At 38.1% G+C, this 27,682-nt stretch overlaps 1 protein-coding gene across 1 annotated transcript in view; it reads right to left on the reverse strand.

The window, feature by feature from the left end:
• The window catches only part of KDM5A (lysine demethylase 5A), a 114,549-nt gene that overhangs the window by 83,355 nt on the left and 3,512 nt on the right, over positions 1–27,682 (reverse strand). The window contains exons 2-5 of the mRNA XM_064284755.1: positions 27,428–27,505; positions 26,281–26,403; positions 15,470–15,640; positions 11,663–11,797 (exon numbers count right to left, since the gene is read on the reverse strand). Of these exons, the coding sequence (XP_064140825.1) occupies positions 11,663–11,797; positions 15,470–15,640; positions 26,281–26,403; positions 27,428–27,505 (507 nt within the window). The remainder of the gene's footprint in view (positions 1–11,662; positions 11,798–15,469; positions 15,641–26,280; positions 26,404–27,427; positions 27,506–27,682) is intronic.

A 27,682-nucleotide genomic window follows, 5' to 3' on the forward strand; every position in this document is an offset into this window, starting at 1 on the left:
GGTAAGGACAAGAATGCAGGAGAGGTAAGAAAGCTGGTAATGGGGAACCCAAGGTAGAAATGGGGAGAGTGTTGACACGTCATGGGGTTGACAACCAATGTCAGAAAACAATATTTGTATTAATGTTTAATGAGAAACTAATTTGCTCTGTATGCCTTCATCTAAAGCACACATACACAAAAAGAAGTACCAAACGCCCAACACATTTATACACTAGAATGAAGCCCGTGTATCAACATGGGAACACCGGTTTGAGCATATGGTTAAGGAAGTGTCTGCCAGATTCTCCACTGCACTTTTTCTTTGTGATAAAAAATAATCAGTAAGTCATTAGCCATTAGTGAAATGCAAATTAAAACTATGACGAAATTCCATCTCACTCCAACAAAGATGGCATTAATCCAAAAAACACAAAATAATAAATCCTGGAGAGGCTGCGGAGAGACTGGAACTCTTATACACTGCCGGTGGGAATGTAAAATGGTACAACCACTTTGGAAATCTATCTGGCGTTTTCTTAAAAAGTTAGAAATAGAACTACCATTCAACCCAGAAATCCCAGTCCTCGGAATATACCCTAGAGAAATAAGAGCCTTTACACAAACAGATATATGCACACCCATGTTTACTGCAGCACTGTTTACAATAGCAAAAAGCTGGAAGCAACCAAGGTGTCCATCAACGGATGAATGGTTAAATAAATTATGGTATATTCACACAATGGAATACTACGCATCAATAAAGAACAGTGACGAATCTGTGAAACATTTCATAACATGGAGGAACCTGGAAGACATTATGCTGAGTGAAATTAGTCAGAGGCAAAAGGACAAATATTGTATAAGACCACTATTATAACATCTTGAGAAATAATATAAACTGAGGATAACATATACTTTTGTGGTTATGAGGGCGGGAGGGAGGGAGGGTGGGAGAGGGTCATTTACTGATTAGTTCGTAGATAAGAACTACTTTAGGTGAAGGGAAGGACAACACTTAATACACAGAAGGTCAGCTCAACCGGACTGGACCAAAAGCAAAAAATTTCCGGGATAAACTGAATGTTTCGAAGGTCAGCGGAGCAAGGGCGGGGGTTTGGGGACTATGGCTTAAGGGGACTTCTAAGTCAATTGGCAAAATAATTCTATTATGAAAACATTCTGCATCCCACTTTGAAATGTGGCGTCTGGGGTCTTAAATGCCAACAAGCGGCCATCTAAGATGCATCAATTGGTCTCAACCCACCTGGATCAAAGGAGAATGAAGAACACCAAGGTCACACGATAACTATGAGCCCAAGAGACAGAAAGGGCCACATGAACCAGAGACTTACATCATCCTGAGACCAGAACAACTAGATGGTGCCTGGCCACAACAGATGACTGCCCTGACAGGGAGCACAACAGAGAATCCCTGAGGGAGCAGGAGATCAGTGGGATGCAGACCCCAAATTCTCATAAAAAGACCAGACTTAATGGTCTGACAGACTAGAAGAATCCCGGCAGTCATGGTCCCCAAACCTTCTATTGGCCCAGGACAGGAAACATTCCCGAAGACAACTCATCAGACATGGAAGGGACTGGACAATGGGTTGGACAGAGATGCTGATGAAGAGTGAGCTGCTTGTATTAGGTGGTCACTTGAGACTGTGTTGGCATCTCCTGTCTGGAGGGGAGATGGGACGGTAGAGTGGGTTAGAAACTGCCAAAACCGTCATGAAAGGAGAGACTGGAAGGAGGGAGCGGGCTGACTCATTAGGGGGAGAGTAAGTGGGAGTATGGAGTAAGGTGTATATAAGCTTATATGTGACAGACTGACTTGACTTGTAAACTTTCACTTAAAGCACAATAAAAATTATTTAAAAAAAAAATCAATCAGGGTGATGGAACATTTGGGAATGGATAGGGTTATGGCTGAACAACGTGATGAATATTAATTAATGTCACCAAACTGTACATACGAAGATTACTGTAAGGTCAAATGTTTTGTTACATCTTCATCTACTGCAATTAAAAATAATAATAATAATCAGAGTGAACTGTGAGACAGTATGAATAGTATGTTTTCCAGTTATCTTTCACATAATGGTTTTAATATCTATAGATGATCCTTTCCTGAGTTAGTTATTACTTGGTGGTTGCAAACTGGATGATTTTCTAATTCTGTCGTTCCTTTTGTATTTAGTAGTTGGCATTTTTCTCTAAATAAGATTTTTTCTCCTCTCCAATGTCACGTGCAAAGAGGCAGAGATAGAAAATCAAAAGGAAAGAACACACTCAGCATTTCTCATGCTGAAAGAACTGAAGAAAAAATTCAAGCCTCGAGTTGCAATACTGAAGGATTCTACTGGAAAAGTATAAAACAACTCAGAAAGCATCAAAAGAAGATGGAAGGAATACAGTCATTATACCAAAAAGAACTGGTTGACGTTCAACTATTTCAAGAGGTAGCACATGATCAGTAACCAATAGTACTGAAGGAAGATGTCCAAGCTGCACGGAAGGCATTGGCAAAAAACAAGGCTCCAGGAATTGATGGAGTATCAATTGAGATGTTTCAAAAAAGGGATGAAGTGCTGGAAGTGCTTACTCGTCTATGCCAAGAAATTTGGAAGACAGCTACCTGGCCAAACAACTGGAAGAGATTCATATTTATGGCTATTCCCAAGAAAGGGGGTACAACCGAATGCGGAAATTATCAAACAATATCATTAACATCACACACAAGCAAAATTTAGCTGAAGATCATTCAAAAGCAGCTGCAGCAGTATACCGACGGTGAACTGCTAGAAATTCTGGCCAGATTCAGAACAGGACGTGGAACCAGGGATATCATTGCTGATGTCAGATGGATCCTGGCTGAAAGCAGAGAATACCAGAAGGATGTTTACCTGTGTTTTCTTGACCATGCAAAGGCATTCGACTCTGTGGGTCATAACAAACCGTGGATAACACTGCAAAGAATGTGAACTCCAGGACACTTCATTATGCTCATGAGGAACCTGTACATAGATCAAGCGGCAGTTGTTTGGACAGAACAAGGGGACACTGCGTGGTTTAAAATGAGGAAAGGTGCACATCAACGCTGTATCCCTTCACCATAATTATTGTCTGTATGCTGAGCAAATAATCTGAGAAGCTGGACTATATGAAGAATGGGGCATCAGGACTGGAGAAAGAATCATTAACAGCCTGCGATATGCAGATGACCTTGCTTGCTGAAAGTCTAGAAGGCTTGAAGCACTTACTGATGAAGATCAAAGACCACAGCCTTCAGTATGGATTACACCTCAACATAAAGAAAACAAAAACCCTGAAAACTGGACCCAAAAGCAACATTACGATAAATGGGAAAAGACTGAAGTTGTCAAGGATTTCATTTTACTTGGATTCACAATCAAAATCCATGGAAGCAGCAGTCAAGAAATCAGAAGATGCACTGGATTGGGCAAATCTGCTGCAAAGGACCTCTTTTAAAGTGTTGCAAACCAAAGATGTCACTTTGAAAACTATGGTGAGCCTGACCCAGGGCATGGTATTTTCAATCACATCATATGCATGAGAAAGCTGGACAATGAATAAGGAAGTCCGAAAAAGAACGGATGCCTCCGAATTGTGGTGTTGGCAAAGAACACTGAATATACCACGGACGGCCAAAAAAATGAACAAATCTGTCTTGGAAGAAATACAACCAGAATGCTCCTTAAAAACAAGGGTGGCAAGACTACATCTCATATACTATGGACATGTTGTCAGAAGGGATCAGTCCCTGAAGGAAGACATCATGGTTGGTAAAGTAGAGGGTCAGAGAAAAAGGGGAAGACACTCAATGAAATGGACTGACACAGTGGCTGCAACAATGGGCTCAAGCATAACGATACTGAGCATGGTGCAGGACTGGGCAGTGTTTCTTCCTGTGGTACACAGGGTCACTATGAGTTGGAACCGACTAGATGGAACCTAACAACAATTCTTTTTATTGAGATATATTTTTCATACAGTAAAATCCATACAGGAGTCCCTGGCTGACACAGACTGCTAAGTACTTGGCTACTAACCAAAAAGTTGGTGATTTAAATCCAACCAGAGGTACCTAGGAAGAAAGGCCTGGCAATCTATTATCCAAAAAATCACAGCCATGGAAAACTTTATGGAGCACAGTTCTGTTCTGAAACACACAGGGTCACCATGAGTCAGGATCTAGTTGACAGCAACTGATTTTTTTTTTTTTTTTTTAGTTCAAAATGTATTTATGTTAAGTACAGGCAGTCCCCAGGTTAGCAACATCCAACTTACACACAATTCATACTTGCACTTTAATGTTACGTAAATTCGCCCTCATTTTGAAAGGAAAGAACCAATCCCTACTCAAAATAAATTCTTCATGACAATCATCTTCACTGCTGCATGTGCAGCTTTCAAATCACTGAAAAGCCCTGCAGTTTTTTCTTGTACTAAAGCCCAAAATAAACCAAATGCACTGCCATCGGGTCAATTCCAATTAACAGCAATCCTGTAGGGCAGAGCAGAACTGCCCCATAGGGTTTCCAAGGCTATAAATCTTTCCAGAAGCAGACTGACACATCTTTCTCCTACGGAGCTGCTGCTGGGTTCAAACTGGGGACTTTTCAGTTGGCAGCTGAACCACTTTAATCACTGTGCCACTAGGGCTACTCTTTCAATAAAAACCAAATCTATTGCTGTTGAGTCAATTCCAACTCTTAGTAACCCTATAGGACAGAGTAGAACTGCCCCATAAGAGTTTCCAAGGAGTGACTGGTGGATGCAAACTGCCGACTTTTTTGATTAGCAGTCAAGCTTTTAATCACTTCACGACCAGGGCTCCTTTTGCAATAAAGTAAAGCTAATTAAGAATGGTATGCACCTACAGATTTCTAGAATAGGGCAAATGAGTGAATATATTAGTGATGTTGGGAAGTTTAACTTAAAGACACAGTTAGTACCATACGATCCAGCAATCCCACTCCTTGGAATATATCCTAGAGAAATAAAAGCCTTTACATGAACAGATACATGCACACCCATGTTCACTGCAGCACCGTTTACAATACCCAAAAGATGGAGGCAACCAAGGTGCCCATCATCGGATGAATGGACAAATAAATTATGGCATATTCACACAATGGAATGTTACACATCAATAAAGAACAGTGAGGAATCTGTGAAACATTTCATAACATGGAGGGATCCGGAAGGCATTATGCTGAGTGAAATTAGTCAGTTGCAAAAGGACAAATATTGTATAAGACCACTATTATAAAAACTCAAGAAATAGTTTAAACACAGAAGAGAATATTCTTTGATGGTTACAAGAGAGGGAGGGAGGGAGGGAGAGGACTTTTCACTAATTAGATAGTAGATAAGAGCTATCTTAGGTGAAGGGAAATACACAATACAGGAGGAGAGGTCAGCACAACTGGACTAATCCAAAACCAAAGAAGTTTCCTGAATAAACTGAACACTTAGAAGGCCAGCGTAGCAGGGGCGGGTGTTTGAGGACCATGGTTTCAGGGGACATCTAAGTCAATTGGCATAATAAAATCTATTAAGAAAACATTCTGCAACCTACTTTGGACAGTGTCATCTGGGGTCTTAAATGCTAGCAAGCAGACATCTAAGATGCACCAATTGATCTCAAACCACCTGGAGCAAAGGAAAATAAAGAACACCAAAGACAAAGGGTCATTACGAGCCCAAGAGACAGAAAGGACCACCTAAACCAGAGACTAAAACAGCCTGAGATCAAAAGAACTAGATGGTGGCTGGCTACAACCAATGACTGCCCTGACAAGGAACACAACAAAGGACCGCGGAGGGAGCAGGAGATCAGTGGGAGGCAGACCCAAATTCTCTTAAAAAGACCAGACTTAATGGTCTGACTCAGACTAGAATTACCCCAGAGGTCATGGTCCCCAGACCTTCTGTTAGCCCAAGACAGGAACCATTCCTAAAGCTAACTCTTCAGACAGGGTTTGGACTGGACTATGGCATAGACAATGAAGCTGGTGAAGAATGAGCTTCTGAGACATGACACTATGTTGGCATCTCTTGTCTGAAGGGGAGATGAGAGGGTAGAGAGGATCAGAAGCTGGCCGAACAGTCGAGAATGGAGGGAAGGAGTGTGCTGTCTCATTACAGAGAGAACGATCAGCAGTATATAGCAAAGTGTTTAAAAATTTTTCTATGAGAGTCCAACTTGATTTGCAAACTTTCACTTAAGGCACAATTTAAAAAAAAAAAAAGGTTAGGAACACATCTCATTGGTAACGTGGGGAGTACCTGTATATAGTTTGATAAATTTTTTTTTGTAATTTTTATTGTGCTTTAAGTGCAAGTTTACAAATCAAGTCAGTCTCTCACACAAAAACCCATATACACCTTGCTACACACTCCCAATTACTCTCCCGCTAAAAAAAAAAAAGAGACAGCCCGCTCTCTCCCTCCACTCTCTCTTTTCATGTCCTTTTCGCCAGCTTCTAACCCCCTCCGCCCTCTCATCTCCCCTACAGGCTGGGAATGACAACATAGTCTCAAGTGTCCACCTGATTCGAACAGCCCACTCCTCACCAGCATCCCTCTCCAACCCATTGTCCAGTCCAATCCCTGTCTGAAGAGTTGGCTTTGGGAATGGTTCCTGTTCTGGGCCAACAGAAGGTCTGGGGGCCATGATCACCAGGGTTCTTCTAGTCTCAGTCAGACCATTAAGTCTGGTCTTATGAGAATTTGGGGTCTGCATCCCACTGCTCTCCTGCTCCCTCAGGGGTTCTCTGTTGTGTTCCCCATTAGGGCAGTCATCGGTTGTAGCCAGGCACCATCTAGTTCTTTTGGTCTCAGGATGATGTAGTCTCTGGTTCATGTGGCCCCTTCTGTCTCTTGGGCTCATAATCGCCTAGTGTCCTTGGTGTTCTTCATTCTCCTTTGATCCAGGTGGGTTGAGACCAATTGATGCATCTTAGGTGGCTGCTTGCTAGCGTTTAAGACCCCAGACGCCACTCTTCAAAGTCCGAGCTTATTCTTATTGGCTCTCCTTTGTAGGTGACTTTTCTTTTACCATTCGCTGCTCGTATAATTCTCTTTATCTTTGGTTTTGGCAAGTTTGATTATAATATGTCTTGGTGACTTTAAGATTTACCTTATGTGGAGTTCGATGAGCATCTTGGATAGATACCTTCTCATCTTTCACAGTATCAGGGAAGTTTTCTGCCAACAAATCTTCAACAATTTTCTCTGTATTTTCTGTTATTCCTCCCTGTTCTGGTGCTCCAATCCCTCGTAGGTTATTTCTTGATAGAGTCCCACGTGATTCTTAAGGTTTCTTCATTTTTTTTAATTCTTTTATCTGATTTCTCTTTAAATATATTCTGCCAAGTGATTTTTTCTTCGAGTTCGGAAATTCTAGCTTCTACTTGCTCAGTTCTGCTCCTCTGACTTTCTACTGAGTTGTCTACTTCTGTAATTTTATTGTTAATCTTCTGAATTTCTGATTGCTGTCTATGGATTTTTCCAGCTTATTAAACTTTTCATTATGTTCCTGAATAATCTTTCTAATTTCTTCAGGTGCTTTATCTGTGTGTTCCTTCACTTGTTCTGCATATTGCCTCATTTCCTTCCTTACGTCTTGAAGGGTTCTGTATATTAAATCTTTTTTTCTGCATCTGGTAATTCCAGGAATGCACTTTCATCTAGAAGATCCCTGGATTCTTTGTTTTGAAAGCCTGTTGAGGTGATCATGGTCTGTTTCTTTATGTGACTTGATATTGACTGTTGTCTCCAAGCCATCTATAAGTTATTGTACTAGTTTATTTGCTTGCTTACTGTGTCATAGCTGCTTGCTTTGTTTTGGTATACCCCTATGGGTTGCTTGAGTGAGCTAGCTTGATTATTTTCCCCTTTGGAGCTCTGGTGTCCTGTCCCCAGTTGGCTAGAGCTGTTATCAGGTATTATCAGTCTAGGAGTCTATTCAGTTTTTTTGCATGATTCAGCTCAGGTTTCCAGGTAGCTGATTATCAAGTGTGTGGTACAGGCTCTGTCCTACAGTCTTAGAGGGCCAGGAGTAATTGGCGTATACACTGGTATGTGATTACAGCATGGGGTCACACTCTGAACAAGGCAGGGGGCTGAGAACCGACCCCCAAGTGTCTCTGAGGAAAACACGTCTCTGTTCCCTAGAGCGTGCTGGTGGGTGGGTTTGCAGAGGGACCATGGGCACCCAAAGTTTTTGGTTGTAAGGACTGGGAGGTACCAGTTATCTTTGGACCCCTGTCGCGGGTGGCTGGGTGACCTGAGTGGAGCTACCAGTCCTTAGGTCCCTGATGTGGGTAGGTGAGGACCTTGTTTAATAGGCAAAGTAATGTCAAACGTCAAACACTCACCTCTCCACCGCACAGCTGAAACGGCTGCAGTTTGCCAACATGGGCCTATTCTCCCGAAATAGGCCCACACAGGTCCATGCAGAAGGGAAAGGTGCTCAAGGTCCACGGACGGTTTATGCCTAGACAGGAGCCACTTCTGTCCTGGGTGCCCCCAGTTAATGAAGCTAGCAGATTATCTTCCCCCCCCCCAATTGCAAATTTTTTCCTTCTCCAAGGCAGGGAGGATGGCTCTAGGTGCTCACCAGGGTCTATCTCAGGCCCAGGGACTCAGCCGATGAAGCCGGCTTGGGGGTGGGGAGCACGCGGTAAAGTATACTCAAGTACTTAGCTTTTGCTGAGAGCACCATTCTCCTCAGGTTCCGGACGTGTGAGTAGGCTCTGTGACTGGCTGTTTCTCCCTGAGGAAACTGCAGCCAAACGCTAGTACCAGCCCGCCACCGCCACCACCACTCCAGAAATGAGGGCTCCCCGCGATTCAGGTCCGGTAACTCCTCTCCACTTCTGAACAGCCTCTTCCTCCCCCTGCCCCTCAGTTCGTTGTCCAAGCTTGCTTTTGATGCTCAGGGCTCCCAGCTTGTCACAAATATACTTGTTTCACTTGTTTTTTCAGGTCTTCGTTGTAAAGAGGGCTTGCCGGAAGCGTCTGCCTATTCCGCCATCTTGACTTCGCCTCCGGTTTGATAAATTTTGTTGACTATACATGTAACTGTGGAGCCATCATCGACCCCTTCTTTTTCTATTACTACAGACAATAATTCTAAATGAAATGCATTATAATCTATTACCACCTTTATTCTTTTTTTATAGTCAAACTGTTCCAAATTTGCCTAGGGGAGCTGGTTTATGTGTTGTTTTAACACGTTCCCATCAGTTTTTGAGCATTTACTTTCTGTCATATAAAAGCTCATCTTCTTGCCAGGCCCTAGACCTGGAATCAGCTGTTTCTCCAAAGAGCTCTGGTTTCAGTGGAAAATACCATCACAAAACCATGATCTGACCATAAGATATGCTCATTCCTACTGGGATATCATTGCTTCTAGACCTTTTCAGAGGTCAGGCTAGGAAAAAATTTTTTTTATTATAATTTCATATTTTCAGTTCATACTGGTAATTCTGATTCTAATCCAACACCACAGTTTCTCTCTTCTCCTACTCTCCTTCTACCATTCCTTTTTATATTTCTTCTCCCACAGTGAGAACCATGATTCCCAACATCACTACCATATTCACTCATTTGCTCTATTCTACTAAACATAAAAAATACTTTTGGAATTATTATACTAATAACAATGTTAACAACAAACTACTAAGTAAGCTTCAAGATTCCTTTGCAGCTTTTTTAATTCCTTATGTTCTACTGAAGGTGTACAATCAGAGTATCTTTTAAAAGATACTTTTTTTTAATGCGTATTTTCTTTCTGAAATAGAAGACTAAAAACAATGACATGAAGACCGGCAATACAGTAATTAAACAATTAAGAACAAATTGTGAGTCGAAAAAATTCTTAATTGCTTTCACCTAAAGTAGAAATAAAAAAAAAACTATATGAGACCAATAGGTCAACAATTACTTTAAAGCAAAAATGAGAAGACAAAGGGGCAGGGAAACTAGAGTACTGGAAATGGAATAACCAGAACTCAATGAAAGAGAATGTTAACACATCGTGAAAAATTTAACTAATGAATAATCTGTATAGAAATTGTCAGATGGGAACCTAATTTACTGTGTAAACTTGCACTGAAAATACAATGAAATGTTATCTAAAAAAAAAAATTCTTAATTGCAAATCTGGAAATGACTCTAGTTTCTACCTGATACCAAGCAATCTATGGTGACAACTATTACAGTGGGTAAAAGCATTCTTGTGTGGTTTTTATTTTTATAAAGAAGGGCAATTAAAAATAGGCAGGACTCTTTCAAAGGTTCAGGGGGAACACTAAAAGGGATTTTATCAGAAGCTGGCAATTGGTTAGATGGGCAGCTGTCTTAAGACAACTCATCCAAGTTGAGGCACCATGTCAGAGAATAGTCCTCAATGTTTTGGGTCTAGAAATAGAATCAACACTATATACCCAGAGATGATCAGAGCCTTAGAGATCAACTTACGCTAAAATAAAAATCCCTTAATGACTAACCAGATTTAACTACTTTTAACAGGGCAATCACTTTTCAATGAATTTCAATTAAATTCACAGTCCCTATCCAGGGCACCTACCTTTTTGCTATCAAAGTATGTAAGAAACTAAATTATTAATCAGGAGGTTATTCAGTAACCATAAATTCAGAACAGGAAAAGCAGAAATGGCATGAGGGAAAGACATCCTGAGCTCTGGAAAAGCAAAATGAAGTATCACTAGCCTGCCCCTCCGGTGATAGGGCTCCTCACAACCTAAGATCCAGTGTCCTTCAGCTTAGACAAAAACCTAAAACCTACTGCCGTCGAGTCGATTCCGACTCATAGCAACCCTATAGGACAGAGCAGAACCGCCCCAGAGTCCGAGAAGCAAAATGAATGCACTTTTGTCTTCCTTGGAAGCTTAGACATAAGTGCATTCATTTTGCTTCTCTGACTCCTACTTTCAACATAACCATTCCCATTTTGTTAACACGCTGTTTCTTTAGATATGTTAAAATCAAGTATTAGGATTCAGTTACATTGCTATTCCTGTCCACCCATTTGATTTAAATGGTCCAAATCTCAGGGTTCTAAGGGCACCTCACTGTCCTAGCCTACAGGCTTGTGTTTATCAAAAACCTAAAAATACAGCTCTTAAGGCCACAAAGAAAAGGGAATAGGAAGAAAAAAAAAAAAAAGGCAGTCAAAAAAGAAATTAAGGCTTTCTTTCTGATGCATTAGGAAAATGTATTGAAAACTACATGGGAATGCCTCAGACACTTAGCAAGTTAGAGGTATGATGAATGAAAAATAAAACCACTCTTTGCTATTCCTCTCACATCTGCTAACCGTGAAAATAAAATATACTAGAATTCACCAGCGTATCTATGAAACTGACTCCATAGTATCGAGTCACCCTCTGATTTGCCATTTCTGCCAAAAACTGCTCAAAATTAACAAAGAGTTTTCTAAGTGAATTTAGACTGAATTTCACAATTTCTTCACTATTCGCTTCACAGACAATCATAAAGATATGTCTCTTCAAGTCTTAAAGAAGAGTAGTACGTGAATGGCCTTACATGACCACACAACTGTTCTGCATGGTCAGTGCACTTAAAATTCCTATTAAAAAATGGCCCAGGGACATTGATACCTGAGACTTGAGACGTCTTGTTCTCTTCGGTAGAATGTTCGTTCTTGTGCCGGGCTCAGGGGAAGCTTGGATATCAGTGCCAAGAACCTCAGGCTCCACTTTTTCCTTAAGATCTAAATTGGGCATTTGCACACCCTAAAATATGAGAGCACCGAAAGAGAGATTGATTGATAAGAAATCAGGCTGAGAATCAATGGGGAAATAATAAATTTCCAATAAATCCCTAAAAATGCATGAAACCAGAAAACAATTCTCCCTAAATTGTTTTATGGATTCAAGGCCATCTGTATCAAAATCCTAGCAGGCTTTTTAGCGTCATTGTTGAAACTGAGAAGATGATCCTAAAATTTGTATACAAACTCAAATTCTCTGAAAATAACCAAAGCAATTTTGAAAAAGAAGAACAAAGTTAGAGAGCTTATACTACTGAACATCAGAATTTACTATAAAGCTACAGTGATCAAGACAGTGTGGTGTGAGTGCACAGATAAGACATATAGATCAATGGAACAAAACAATCCAGAAATAAACCCACACGTACGTAGTCAACTGATTTTCAACAAAATACCAAGGTCATCAACGGGAAAAGCATACGCTTTTCAAAAAAAGATGCTGGTACAACTGGATATGCCTATGCCAAAAAAAGGAAAAAACTTATATATTTACCTCATACTATACACAAAAATTAATTCAAAATGGACAATTAAACCAACCAAGCCCATTGCTATCAAGTCGAATCTGAACCACAGCGCCCCTACAGGACAGAGTAGAACTGCCTCATAGGATTTCTAAGACTGTAACCTTTACAGAAAGAAAAAAAAAAGGATTTGGACTGCGAAAAGAATGAACGAATCTGTCTTAGAAGAAGTACAACCAGAATGCTCCTTAGAAGCAAGGTTGGCGAGACTGTATCTCATATACTTGGGACATGTTATCAGCAGGGATCAGTCCCTAGAGAGGGACATCATGCTTGGTAAAGTAGAGAGTCAAAGAAAAAAAGGAAGACCCTCAACAAGATAGACTGACACAGTGGCTGCAACAATGGGCTCAAGCATAACGACAATTGTGAGGATGGCACAGGACAGAGTAGTGTTTCATTCTATTGTACACAGGGTCAACTCAACAGCACCTAACAACAACAACCTTTACAAAAGCAGACTGTCACATCTTTCTCCCACGGAGCAGCTGGTGGATTCAAACTACCAACCTTCCAGTTAGAAGTCAAGCACTTAACCACTGTGCCACCAAGGCTCTAAAAACTTTTTGCTGTGGAATTGATTCCAACTCATAATGACTCGACAGGACAGAGCAGAACTACCTCATAGAGTTTCTAAGGCTGTAATCTTTACAGAAGCAAATTGCCATGTCTTTCGCCTGTGCAATGGCTGGTGGGTTAGAACCACCAACCTTTCAGTTAGCAGCTGAGCACTTATCCACTACGCCACCAGGGCTCCTTAAAATGGATCAGAGATTTATACAAACTAAAACAATAAAACTTCTAGATGAAAACAAGAAAACCTTTTGTGATGTTGGATTAGGAAAAGATTTCTTAGATATGACACCAAAAACACAATCCATAAGAGGAAGGAAAAAAACCAATCAACTGGACTGTATCAAAATTTTAAAAATTTGGCTCTTCAAGTAGACATCCTTATAAAAATGAAAAAAAAAAAAAAAAGCCACAGAGTAGGAGAAAATATTTGCAAATCATATATCTGGACTTGTATTCAAAATACAAAAAGAATGCTTACAACTCAAGTATAAGGAGACAAACCACCCAATTAAAAAAAAAATTTTTTTGAATAGACACTTCAAGGAAGATATACAAAGGGCTAATATGCACACGTATCCCTGGTGGCACAGTGGTTAAGTGCGTGACTGCTAACTAAATAAAAGGTCAGCAGTTGAAATTCACCAGCCGCTCCTTGGAAACCTTATGGGGCAGTTCTACTCTGTCTTATATGGTCGCAATGAGTCAGAATTGACTTCGCAGCAACAGGTGGGTTGGTTGGTTGTTTAGTTGGTTAATACCCACATGAAAAGATAACATTAGCCAAAACAAACCCAAACCAGTTGCCACTCAATTGATTCCGACTCATGACAACCCCATCTGTGTCAAGGGTGGAGCTATGCTCCACAGTGGCTGATTTTTTGGAAGATCACCAAGACCTTTCTTCCAAGACATCTCTGGCTGGACTCAACCTTTCAGTTTCAGTTTGAAGCCAAAAGCGTTAACTTTCTGCACCACCCAGGGACTCTACAACATTATTACTCATTAGAAATAGGCAAACTATCCATAATGAGATACCACTACATAATCATTAAGATGGCTATAATAATGACCGACAGACCAAGTGCTGGCAAGGATATAGAAAAATTAGAACCCTCATATAATACTAGTAGGAATATAAAATGGTCAGCCACTTTGGAAAACAATTTGGCAATTTCTAGAAAAGCTAAACATAAATTTACCATATAATCAAGCAATTCCATTCCTAGGAATCTACCCAAGAAAAATGAAAATGTTATGTCCACACAAAGATTTGCATTCATATATTTATAGCAGCATTATTCGTAGCAGCTATAAATTGGAAACAAGCCACTGTTTATCAACTGGTAAATGGATAAACAAAATACTGCACCTATATAACAGAATATTACTCAACTGTAAAAAGGAATTAAACACTGATACATGCTACAACCTGGATGAACCCTGAAAATATTATGCTAAGTCAAAGAAGTGAGAAACAAAATCGTATTGTCCGATTCCATTTATATGAAATTTCTAGACAAGACAAAACCATAGAGACAGAAAACAGACCAGAAGCAGCCTAGGCCTGGAGGTAGAAGCAGGAATCAACTGCAAACAAACACAAGGGAATTCTGGGGGCTGATGGAAATGTTCTAAAACCGGACTGTGGCCATTGGTGCACTGTTGTTGTTAGCTGCCATCAAGTCAATTCTGACTCATGGTGACCCCATGTGTGCAGAGTAGAACTGTTCCATACGGTTTTCAAGGCTGTGTGGCCTTTCAGAAGCAGATAGCCAGGCCTATCTTCTGAGGCGCCTCTGGATGGGTTCAAACCGTCAACCTTTTAGCTAATTATCCAGAGTTTAACCATTCGTGCCACCCAGGGAATCCGACTGTTACATAAATGTATAAATTTATTAAACCTTATTGAACTGTGACCCTACAGTGGGTGAATTCTATGGTATGTAAATCATACTTCTATAAAGCTGTTTTAAAAAAACAAATGAAACTAGGAGAAAAAAATCTTAAGCCATCCATCAGCCAAACCACAAACAGGCCCATAATATAAACAACAACACCTGAAAGGAACAAGTTCCTTATAACAATCTATTACAGGAGATGAAAAGGGCAATATTTGCCCAAAAGCAAAGATGAGAAAGCAGGAAAAGGTAGCAATTCAAGATGAAAGGAAACAGAGAACCGAGGACAAAAATGGTGGCAGGGTAGGCACACTGTGGGAAATGGAACCAATGTCACGGGGCACTTTGTGTACAAACTATCAAACGTACAATAAAAAAGAAAAAAAAAAAAACTAAGGCATGAAGATTTATTTTAAATAAATAAGTAAACACCCTTCATTCCCATCATTCTTTATCTTGTAAACCACCAAAAATACATGTGATATATACACTGCTCCCCCAAATTTTGCTGCCTGGAAAAATCCATTCCATCTTGCTATGCATACGGAATTGCTAATGTGTTACGGTGAATGTGGTCTAAAGTTTATAATTGGCAAACTGCATTCATCCACTCCTAAAAAGAATGATTTCTCTCACCATAAGGCTGACACCGGATTGGAAAAGCTCATATGGGTAAAGAATTCTTTCATAGTGTGACTTCAAAAGAGACCCAGTTCCTTTTCCTGGCAGATATCCCAAGCGGCTACCCACTTTAGACCACTTCTTCTCTTTGGTGACCATTTCAAAACCTCCTTTGCTGGCAACAATCTGAAAAAAAAAGGTAAAAAATATTTAGGGAAAGAAGAGGAATGCAAGCATTCTGACTCTATACACTGTCTACTAAATAAAAAAAGTTATTCTGGGCTTAGATGTCAAAGTTCCTTCAACCAGTATCTGATAAAACTGAACTTGTCTCAACTTCATTTGTAAACTTTTACTTAAGGCACAATAAAAATAAAAAATAAAGAACAAAGAACTGAAATTTGTCAACATTTAAACTAAGAAACAGAGTAATGATTGTTGGAAATCTTAAACGCTATCGTTTAATTAATGTTATTGTGCCTACCTTCAAATAATACATTCAAAAACATTTAGTGAATCTATACTTTGTGCATTAGTCTCTGTGAGAAAACTGAACACACATATATACTCTATATACTCAAGATACTATATCCTTCACAATATGAAATAAGAGTAAAAAAAGATGAGAACAAATACAAGTAGTATAGTTCAAAATGAACAGAAATTCTGACTTTAGAAAGTATACCAAGTAACTTAATGAACTTAACAAAATGTTAGGCAAACAATGAATTTAGAGAATAGTTCTGAAAAAGCAGTTATAATTTTGAAAAGAAAAAACTTTATAGGGGAGATTATGAAGGAATGATGGGGAAAGATCAGATCATATGTAAGAGGCAGTAACAGGCTTCCTAGAATGCAACACAGAGTATATGATGGTAGTAAGTGATGGCATAAATTGTTCAACTTTGCTGAACGTTCACATCAAGCCAGACACTGAACAGAATATACATGTGTTAAGGCTCTATCTCCCAGAAACTGATACCGTTTATCTCCCACACTCTAAAATATAGGCAATTTTTAGTTTCACTGAGTATAAAGAGGACTATGACATAGTAAACAAACTTTATCCTCCTTGAACATATACTGCTGTATTTTACTCTTTCAAAAAGGTTAAGAGCATAAACGCTACAGTTACCAGAGTTCGAATTCCAGCTCTGCCACTTAATAGCTGCATGACCTTGGGTAAGTTACATATTGTGTGTCTCAGTAACCTCACTGTTATTAAAACGGGAATAACAACAGTAACTACCTTATTATGTAGCTGTTCAGAGAATAAATAAAATGTAAAAAGCATCAGGACAAAGTAAACACTGCATCAATGTTAGCTCTATTATGTCTGTGTGGGTGGGCGGTGGGACTGTACATACTTAAAAATAAATGAAGGAAATGTGTTCAATTCTTGTGCTGTAGGATGCTATTATAAACAAAGATGTACCTACAGCCAAAGCAAAATCTTCCACTAATGATAATATCTGAAAACTTGGTAGAAACACGTAAGTTCATATGTACAAGAGCTGAACACATTTCTTTACTTTTTCAGTTCCTTTTATCACACCCTGAGAGGAACTCCTTCTGCTGATAAGAGTTAATCAGGGAGAAATTACAAAGAGAAAAAAAAAATTGTTTTTCAAATTGGTTGTGTAGAGGAAGACACAGTGAGGGTAGTTTAGGTAGAGGGCTATCTAGAAACAATGATGAAGGATTAGAGCATCTTACAGTTAACACGTATCTTTCTAGTACCTCTATAACGCCAGGTACTGTTCTAGGACCTTGGGATACATACACCGGTAAGTAAAACAAAGACCTTTGCCCTCATGGAACTTACATTCTAGTGGGGGATACATGGCAATAAACAATTAACAAGTAAATTTCAAAGTGATATATAGTGTAAAAGAAATTAAATTGAGCAGTTAAGGGGCCTCAAAAGTGGCACAGCGTTGGGACAAGATCTCCACAAAAGAATGAAGTTGGACCCATATCTCATACCACTTATGAAAATTAGCTCAAAAATGGACCAACGACCTAACTGTAAGAACTAAAACCATAAAACTCTCAGAAGAAAACAGAAGGGTGAAACTTCAGGACCTAGTTTTTGACAATGGATTATTAGATATGACACCAAAAGCAGGAGCAGCAAAAGACAAAATAGATAAACCGGACTTCACCAAAAGTAAAAACTTCTGTGCATCAAAGAACCTTATCAACAAAGTGAAGAGACATCTAAAAATGAGAGAAAATATTTGGTAACCATATATCTGACAAGAGTTTTATATCCGGAATATATAAAGAACTCTGACAACTCATCAATGAAAAGACAAACAACCCAACTAAAAAATGGGCAAAGACTTGAACAGCTGGTTCACAAAAGAAGATATACAAGTGGCCAACAAGCATATGAAAAGATGCTCTATGTCACAGTCATTAAACCCACTGCCATCGAGTCAATTTCAACTTATAGCAACCTTGTAGGACAGAGTAGAACTGCCCCTAGAGTTTCCAAGGAGCACCTGAAGAATTTGAACTGCCGACCATTTGGTCAGCAACCACAGCACTTAACCACTAGGCCACCACTGTTTCCCATCACAGTCATTAGGAAAATGTAAATCAAAACCACAATGAGACACCACTTCACTCCCACTAGGATGGCTACTATCAGAACAATGGAAAATAAAAAGTGTTGGAGAGATTGTAGAAGAGTTGGAACCCTCATCCATTGCTAGTGGGAATGTTAAATGGTGCAGCTGCTGTCGAAAACAGCGTAGTCACTGTGGAAAACGGCATAGCCATTCCTCAAAAGGTGGAACATAAATTTACTATATGACCCTGCAATTCTACTCCTAGGTATATACCCAAAAGACTTGAAAATAGGAATTCAAACAGATAAGGTGAACACCAATGTTCTTTGCAGCATTATTCACAGTAGCCAAAAGGTGGAAACAACCCAGGTGTCCATTAAAAGATGAATGGGTAAACAAAGTGTGGTATATCCATACAATGGAATATTATTCAGCCATGTTGAGAAATGAAGTTCTGATATATACTACAACATAGATGAGGCTTGAAAACATTATTTGAATGAAATAAGTCAACACAAAAAAAGACAAAATTTATATGATCCCACTTACATGAAATACCTAGAACAGGCAAATGCACAGAGATGAAAGTTTACTAGTGGTTATCTGAGATTTGGTGGGGAGGGAGAAATGAAGAGTTATAGCTTAAGGGGTATCGAGTTTCTGCTAAGGGCGAGGGAAAAATCTGGAAATGGATATTGGTGATGGTTGCACAACATGGTGAATATAATTAATGACACTGAATTGTACATTTAATAACGGCTACAAAAATATAGGAGGAGGCTTGGGGAAACATTGTGGAGTGATGGGAAGAGTCTATATTTTGATTGTAGTGATGGTTACATAACTGTATACATTTGACAAAACTCATTAAAGTGTATACCTGAAAGGGAGAACCTTAATGAATATAAATTATACTTCAATAAACTTCGATTAAAAAAAAATTTTAATAAAAAATTATGATGGCAAAATGTTTTGTTGTATATATTTTACAATAAAATTCTAAAAAATTTGTTTAAAGGTGGCAGAGTGAGGGCAAATCTAAATATTATATAATACAGGGAAGTCTCATTATAAAGGTAAAATGTAAACAGACTTAACGAAGTTGTCTTAGGCTGGGTTCTCTAGATAAGAAAAACCAGTGAAGTGTGTATATATACAGTGATATTTATCTCAAGGAAATGGCTCATGTGGCTGTAGAGGATGGCAAGTCCCAAACCTAAGGGTCAGGCAGCAGGCTAAAGATGTCTCCTGACTCACACAGCTACATAGGCTGATGGACCCAAGATCGGCAGGTAAGACATCAGGCTACTGGCTCAAGTCCCAAAAACTGAAGGTCAGATAATGACAAGCTGGATGCAGGATTCAGAGCAAGAAAGCAAGCTTTGCCAGAACGTCATATATATATACATATATATATATATATACACACACAGACGAGGCCTAGCCAAGTTGACACGCAACTTTAATCATCACATAGGTGAAGCAGTTATCCAAGCAGATATACAGGGCAAGAGTGCTGCAGGCAGAGGGAACAGCTAGACAAAGTCCCCAAGTTAGAAGCAAGCTCAGAGTGCTTAAGGAACAGCAGGGAAGCCAGTGCATCTGAAGCAGAGCGAACAGATGGGATGGAAGAGAGAAATAACGAAAGTCAAAGAGGTAACAGAGGCCTGCTCAGTAATTTCTACTATGTCATATAATTATCATTATTATAATTTGCTTAGTGCTTTGTATGCAAAGCACTTCAAACTAAATTCCCATTAGTAATGACATATCTGCGTGGATCCGGTCACACTTTCGCACCCAGTTCTCCTTCTGATTAGTAGCGTGCAGCTGTGAGATGACAGCAGCATAATCAGGGTATGGCCATGAAATAGGACAAAGCAATCTCACTAAGATATCAAAACCATGACTTTGGCTTCATGTGTATAATACTCGGACAATCTAACCAGATCTAATACTACATAAAAACCTCAAAACTTACAATTGTTCTTCTTCAGCTGATGGATTCGAGGATTGTTTTTATTGTTGTTGGGTTCCGTTGAGTTGATTCCAACTCATACCAATCCCATGTGACCGACAAGAACTGCCTCATAAGGTTTTCTTGGCTGTAACCTTTATGGAAGCAGATCACCAGGTCTTTCTACCACAGAGCCACTGTGTAGGTTCGAACCACCAACCTTTCAGTTAGCAGCTGAGTGCTTAACCATTGCACCACTATGGTTAGCATCCATAATTTCACAACATAAAACATTCCAAACATTTGCCATGTAATATATCATACCATTGTCACTTACAAATATCACTACAAACCATGTCCTATAAAAAGGATGCACAAACATTCCCCAGAACAGACCATGTATCTGGTCATAAAGCAAACCTTAATAGAATCCAAAACATCAAAATATTACAAAGCATCTTTTCTGACCATTAAACCATTAAGGTAGAAATCAATAACAGAAAAAGCAGGGAAAAGAGATCACACACATGGAAACTGAACAACACCTTGCTCAAAAACTACTGGGTTATAGAAGAAATTAAAGATGAAATAAAGAAATTCATAGAATCCAATGACAATGAAAACACTTCCTACCTTTGGGACACAGCTAAAGCCACGCTCAGAGATTAATTTATAGCAATAAAAGCACACATCCAAAACCCAGTGCCACTGAGTCAATTCCGACATCCAAAAAGAAGGGCCAAAATCAAAGAATTACCCCTACAACTTGAACAAATAGAAAGAGAGCAACGAAAGAAACCCTTGAGCACTAGAAGAAAGCAAATAATAAAAATTAGAGCAGAATGACACGAAACAGAGAACAGAAAAACAACTGAAAGAGTTAACAAGACCAAAAGCTGGTTATTTGAAAAGATCAACGAAATCGATAAACCACTGGTCAAACTGACAAAAGAAAAACAGGAGAGGAAGCAAAAAACCTGAATAAGAAATGAGATAGGTGATATTATGACAGACCAGACTGAAATTAAAAGAATCATAACAGAATACCATAAAAATTGTACTCCAACAAATTAGAAAACCTAGAGGAAATGGACAAATTTCTAGAAATATACTGCCTACCTAAACTAACACAAACGGAGGTACCCAGTGCGGAGGTAGAACAACTAAATAAACCTATAAGAAAAGAGGCTGAAGAGGTAATTTAAAAACTCCCGACGAAAAAAAAGCCCTGGCCCTGGTAGCTTCACTGGAGAATTCCACCACACTTTCAGAGAAGAGTTAACACCACTACTACTAAAGGTATTTCAAAGCATAGAAAAGGATGGAATACTCCCAAGCTCATTCTATGAAGCCAGCATATCCCTGATACCAAAACCAGGTAAAGACACCACAAAAAAAGAAAATTACAGAATCGATTCAACAGCAGTGGGTGGGTTATATCCCTCATGAACTTAAAAAGAACACACAGCATGCACTTGAATTCAAGACAATAAAGACAGACCCTTTATCAAAACTTGACCAAAATTTTAGTATCAATCGAGGCCAAAATTTCAGTCTACTGAAAAGCATAAATCTGGCTAGAAGTCATTTTAACAGACACCAAGTAGGAACAGGCTTCTAGTCAAAAGTTCCTTCTCAAAACACCTCTATAAAGACAGTAAAGAAATTAAAAAAAAAAAAAAAAATCATACTCCCAAAGGACAAAGAGACCAAGAGAAGAATCAATACAAGCAAGAAATATAAACAATATTTTAAAGCTAGAAAGCAGGTATGAGTGATAACTAAGCAAGCAAAAACAAACAAACAAACAAAAAAAAAAAACCCTACAATAGAGGAAAAGCCAAAGAGAATTTTTTCAACAAAGAACCTGGTAAGGCTTAAGAAAAAGCAGCAGCAGTTAACTCTAAAACTAGGGATGGCGTTGCAGGAGAGAACAGCATTGGCTGAAAACCTGCATAAAAGCCTCTTTAAGTCAGCACAGCCACGCAACCATTCCAGAAAAGACTGGAGATTTACTCTCTGGAGAATGTGACTAAAAGGGATTCCAAACTAAGAAAGAAAAAGGTAAATAACCTAGAGTATCAGCCTAAAACGTCTAACATCCAACTAATAAGAGTCCAAAAAGAGAGAAGAGACAAGTGGAAGAAATTACCAAAGAATTGATATAAGAAAAGTTACAAGACAGAAAACCCCGATGGAGCAGCAGAATAGTGGGATGCAGACTTCAAACTCTCATAAAAAGACCAGACTTAATGGTCTGACTGAGACTGGAGGGACTGTGGAAGTCACGGTCCCCGGACCTTTTGTTAGCCCAAGACTGGAACCATTACCGAAGTCAACTCTTCAGACAGGGATTGGATTGGACTGTAAGACAGAAAACGATACTGGTGAGGAGTGAGCCTCTTCGCTCAAGTAGACACATGAGTCTATGTAGGCAGCTCCTGTTCGGAGGCAAGATGAGAAGGCAGAGGGAGACAGAAGCTGGTTGAATGGACACGGGGAATACAGGGTCAAGAGGAGGAGTGTGCTGCCTCATTAGCGGGACAGCCAGCTAGGAATATACGCCAAGGTGTGTATAAGTTTTTGTATGAGAGACTGACTTGGTTTGTAAACTTTCACTTAAAGCACAACAAATAAAAAAAGTTTAAAAAAAGAAAAGTTGAAAGACATGAATTTTCAGATTGAAAAAATTATCAAGGGCCATGAAAACAAACACGTACCCATACATATCACCGTGAAATTTCAAAGCCCTGGGAATAATGATTAGATTCTAAGTCTTCAAGAAAATTAAAAAATTATATATAAAGTAACAGGAATTAATACAGCATCATTCTCAATAGCAACACTGGAAGCTAGAAAACAACAGAGTAAAGCTTGTAAAATACTGAAGTAAAATGATTTACAATTTAGTCTTCCATATTCTACCAAACTACCAACAAACTGTAAGGGTAGAATGAAGACATTTTAAAACAAATAAGGTCATAGAAAATTTATATCCAATTTACCTTTTCGCTGAGGAAACTAATGCAGGAAATGTCCCACCAAAATAAGGGAGTAAGCCAAGTAAAATGAAAACCTACAGCAGGGAGAGAGGCAAAGGGAATTCCCAAAATGAGAATGGTAAAAGGAAGTTCCAAGTCAGCAGCTGATCTCAAAAAGCAACCAGGCTGGACTTGAACAGAAAAGAGGACTCCATGAGGAATGTCTCCAAGAAGAAAATGAAATTGATAGATAACCTGACAGGTAGAAACATACTGAAAGATTTATACTTCCGCTGGAAAGTTGGAAAAATGTTTGATGGTTACAAAGAAAACTTACAAAATGAAAAAAAGGTGCAATTATTAACCCGAAGGAAAATAAAAATTGGTACAAGGAAACAGAATCAGAGCATACTAGGAGGCTCAAGTACATATAATATTTATGTTTACACAGTCACAGTAATAATTTTTGATTAATAAACAACTGATGTAACTACAATATAACAAGATAAACAAAGCAAGGCATACGGAGAATTTAGATTGCTTATACCCCTTCCCAATCATTAATTATAAGTCAGTATATAATACCTAAAACTAAAAAATAAAGCTTTTAATGGGCATATTATTTGGAAATATGAAGATCCAAATCAGAAACAGCTAGAAGTGAAAGTGGTTAGCTCTGAGGAGTACGGAAGGGGATGAGAAGTGGCGGACAAGAGAGAATACTGTTTTTTTATTTTAGGCCTTATTTTTTAAAAACACATTCCTTTGAGGAGAAATTTTTTTTTTTTAAAAGAAGGGATAAATTGAATGTTCCTTGCCGAACTTGTATAAACAAATTATTAATGTAAAACTCTGTTAAATTATAGAGACATCCCAAGTAACACCTTTTATTATCAAAAGTAATTACTAGGTAGAAAGATGAAGGGATTTAGTCAAAACAGGAAACCAACACACTGACAATTTAATGACTCAGAAAACTGAAATTTTGCTTCCCATTAAAAAGCAGTGGGAATCACATTGTTCCAAAATCACCACACATCTATAATAAACTCAACAGATGCCAATCAGCTATGAACCAAAATAAATTTTTAAACAGCATATCTAATGACCTTAAAACATCAGAACTTTTCTCTTTCTAGAAAGTAAAATATCATGCTAATGAAATAGGCACCTAATGACAGAGGTGAGAATACTGGTTACCTTTCTGGGGAAGTATTGTCTAGGCAGGAGATGAAGGAGTTTGCTAGGGTGCTCCTGGACAAATGTTCTGTCTCTTGATATGGGTGGTGGTTACACAGGCATACACATATATAAAGATTTACCTAACTGTACGTTTAAGATTTGTAAACTGCAGTTATTAATCAGTTTAAAAAAAAAAATTTAACATGAGAAGTGGTAGTCTCACTATGATATTTAGGGATTATAAAGTACAGACAAAATTACTACGAATCAAAAGGGGTCTGCTTTTCAGTTTTAAATCTTAGTTCTGCAAGCATTTTTTACATGTTAGGGGGAAAGAGATGTCAAAGGGCACATAAAAAATGCACAAAAAACAAACCTCAATAAACCTCAGACAATCTTAATCACAAAATGTTTTCAACAGTTACATATTTAAACAAGGTATACTTTATTAGCAGTAGACCCCTTTTAATAAAAAGGAAGTAGGTTTGTCAGTATGGAGTTAAACAGTCAGGATGACAAATGTTATATAAGAGAATTGTGAGCAGCCAGGTATTCAAATTGAAGCCCTGGAGGTGCAGTGTTTAAGAGCTCAGCTGCTAATGAAAAGATAGGCAGTTCAAATCTACAGGCTACTCCTTAGAAACCCTATGGGACAGTTCTACTCTGTGTTATAGGGTTGCTATGAGTTAGAATCGACTCAAGGGCAACAGGTTTAGGTATTCAACTTAGGTTACCTCTGAAGTCCCTTTCTAATTTTGAAATCTGTGACTTTTTTTTACTAAGACAGGAATGCAAACTAATTTACCATCAGATTAAACCTAATGTTTACCTTTTAATCAGAAAATTACTGAAACAGGAAGTTTCAATTTAATTCATTATCTGCTTATATACTTATTCTAGCAAATTCCATATTTATAAAAATAAAAATGACCTTTATGGAATGAGCTTTGACTGAAGATTGCAACAGTATTGTTATTAATAAAATGATTTTTGAAACTATTTTTGTACTTTATTTAAGCTATATATAATTCAAATCATACATACTTAGAACCTTAAACAGCATCATGTGGCAAAAACTAGTAGGTAGGTTTTAAATGAATAAAAATGTCTGAAAGAATTCTAAAGAAAATTTTACCCTAGTTTCCCTATAAAAAAGGCACAAACCCACCCCTCAAATTCATTATCATTTGCTCTTCGGTATCACAGGTTTTAATATAACTGTACCAGACAGTTCTTGACACAGTGCTCAATTATTGATATCATTATCTGACTGATAAGTCTAGAACTGTATTCTAGCGTAAGGACATACTTCTCAGAATTTTTAGTGACAGAGTTCCACCCTGACGTTAATTTTAAAATGTATCATAAAAGCTAATTTAAGTGATTCTCGCTATTCTCCTTGAAGGTGAAGTCTTCCAAAATTAACTCTGCAATTTAAGCAAAAATAAATTTTTATTTCAAAATAGTACACCATAATAGGATATCAAAGGCTACAATAAGTTGCTTTGCCAAATTCCTCAGATAGTCAAGCTGTCTTCACCCACAAGTCAAAACCACCACAGGTTTTTATTACTGTATCACAAATCATGTTTTCAAGGTAATTATCATAATCACCTCTACTGCAGGTCAGCTTTTTTTTTTTTTTTCTTATTAGGGAATATAATGTGACAAAGATAACACGAGCTTGGGCAAAAATAAGTCAAGAATTCTTCATCCTTAGTTTTTCACACTATTGTTCACTGTATAGGATACTGTGCTGGCCTCTCAGTTAACCATAACACTACTTACAGGTATTAATAAAAATTTTATGTGCCACACATGAGAATATTAAGTGAAATGGATCCCTTTAATATATCAAGTTTTCAGTTAAAAAGTAGAACAAAAGATGACAAGCTCTACAAAGGACATTACAGGTTGGTGTCATTTCTTTTGCACATGCTGCATCATAGAGCCTACTATTAAGAGTCATTAAAACTTTCATATCAACTTTAAAGATAACTTTGAGATCTGTCATTTCCATTTATTCGTGCTTGCGTTTCACTGCCAAGCATATAGTACATAGGAAATGATGCTATCCACCAAGATTATTTGAAACTATTTAAAGATTTCTAAATCAAGTACAAGCCTCACCTTGCTCAAAGCATACAGATCCAGGATTTTTCTCTCCACTATAGGGATTTTCAAAGTAGATCCTTGAAGTTCCCAAAATTTTGCTAGTTGATCCAGGAAGTCCAATCTCACTCTAGTCATTGCCTAAGATTATTTAAATACACATATCAGAAATATAAACTAAGTTATGGTTGAAAATGAAACGAATGAATTCTGCATAATGAAAGTACTCATTTCTCTAAAGAAATTCAGAGTTTTCATTACTGCTTAGCCCAACCCTGTAAAATAAACCAATAAGGAGGCGAGATAGTTCCAATGCCGTAAGAAAGTTTCATTATTCAGACTATTCCCAGTCTCTAAGCATTCTAATTATGACATTTCATCTGCAGATAATATCCACACTTCAGGTGTACCAACTCTGCCTCACTGATACTAAGATTCTTCATCATGCATCTAATTATAAGAGATAAAGGTAAAATACGTATTAAAATTTCAGAGAATAAATCCTTAAAGAGCACCTAGAGGAAACAAAAAACAACTCAGCATGACATATTAAAGCTTATCTAACAAAGATTTCCCTTTTGTATTCTAAAACAGTTCTCATACCACACTGAAGAATCTTCTGAAAATCCAGCAGACACAAACACCAGCAATATTTAAATAAACTTCAATTTAGAAAAAGTAAGAGATTAGTAACATTAAAAAGGAGATATTAATAAATCAGATCAACAGTTCTGGAAAAGTTCTGTTCAAGTAAAAAAAAAAATACTTTTGAAAAACAGGTTTTTTGATAGAATTTAAAAACCTAATTTCCAAAGACCGTGGGAGACAGAATTCTGAGATTCACAAAATTTTTTAGTAAAATAATAAGCATTGAAGTAAAGTTTGAACTTCAGAATTCCAGGTCTCTGAAAGCTAATCATTGCATATTTCCATCATGAAAAACATAGCTAATTTCCCGTAACTCCACTTAACTGAAAAAACTGTAGAACTACTTTAAACAATTTTTTAAAATCAGATACTTCCTCCAAACCTCAAGTAACTATTCTATTCAATCCTAATGAACAGTAACTCTGGCCCCTGGTACTTGAGCTTCTCAAAATTCTGTACCTGGAGCCCTGACATAAAGGCTGAATCAGAAGGCAGAAACGGTAACATAACAACTCACCTCAAGTTCATTTAAACGTTGGACCCGGGGAGTAAAACGAAAGCTTTTTACTTCACATGCAAATGGAGGTTGCCAATCCTAGATAGAAATAATTTTTTAACATGGTAGTATCTAAGTAAGGAATGCATTATCCATTCCCTTAATTTAAAAAGTGAGCTGCCACAAAGCATAATGACAACAGACCAATTTGAAGTCTTCATCATAAAGACAGAGTAATATTTTTTAAGTAAAATAATTTTAATATTACCTAGAGAA

Source organism: Loxodonta africana, chromosome 4 (genome assembly GCF_030014295.1).
Source record: "Loxodonta africana isolate mLoxAfr1 chromosome 4, mLoxAfr1.hap2, whole genome shotgun sequence".
In the NCBI taxonomy this organism is placed as follows: domain Eukaryota; kingdom Metazoa; phylum Chordata; class Mammalia; order Proboscidea; family Elephantidae; genus Loxodonta; species Loxodonta africana.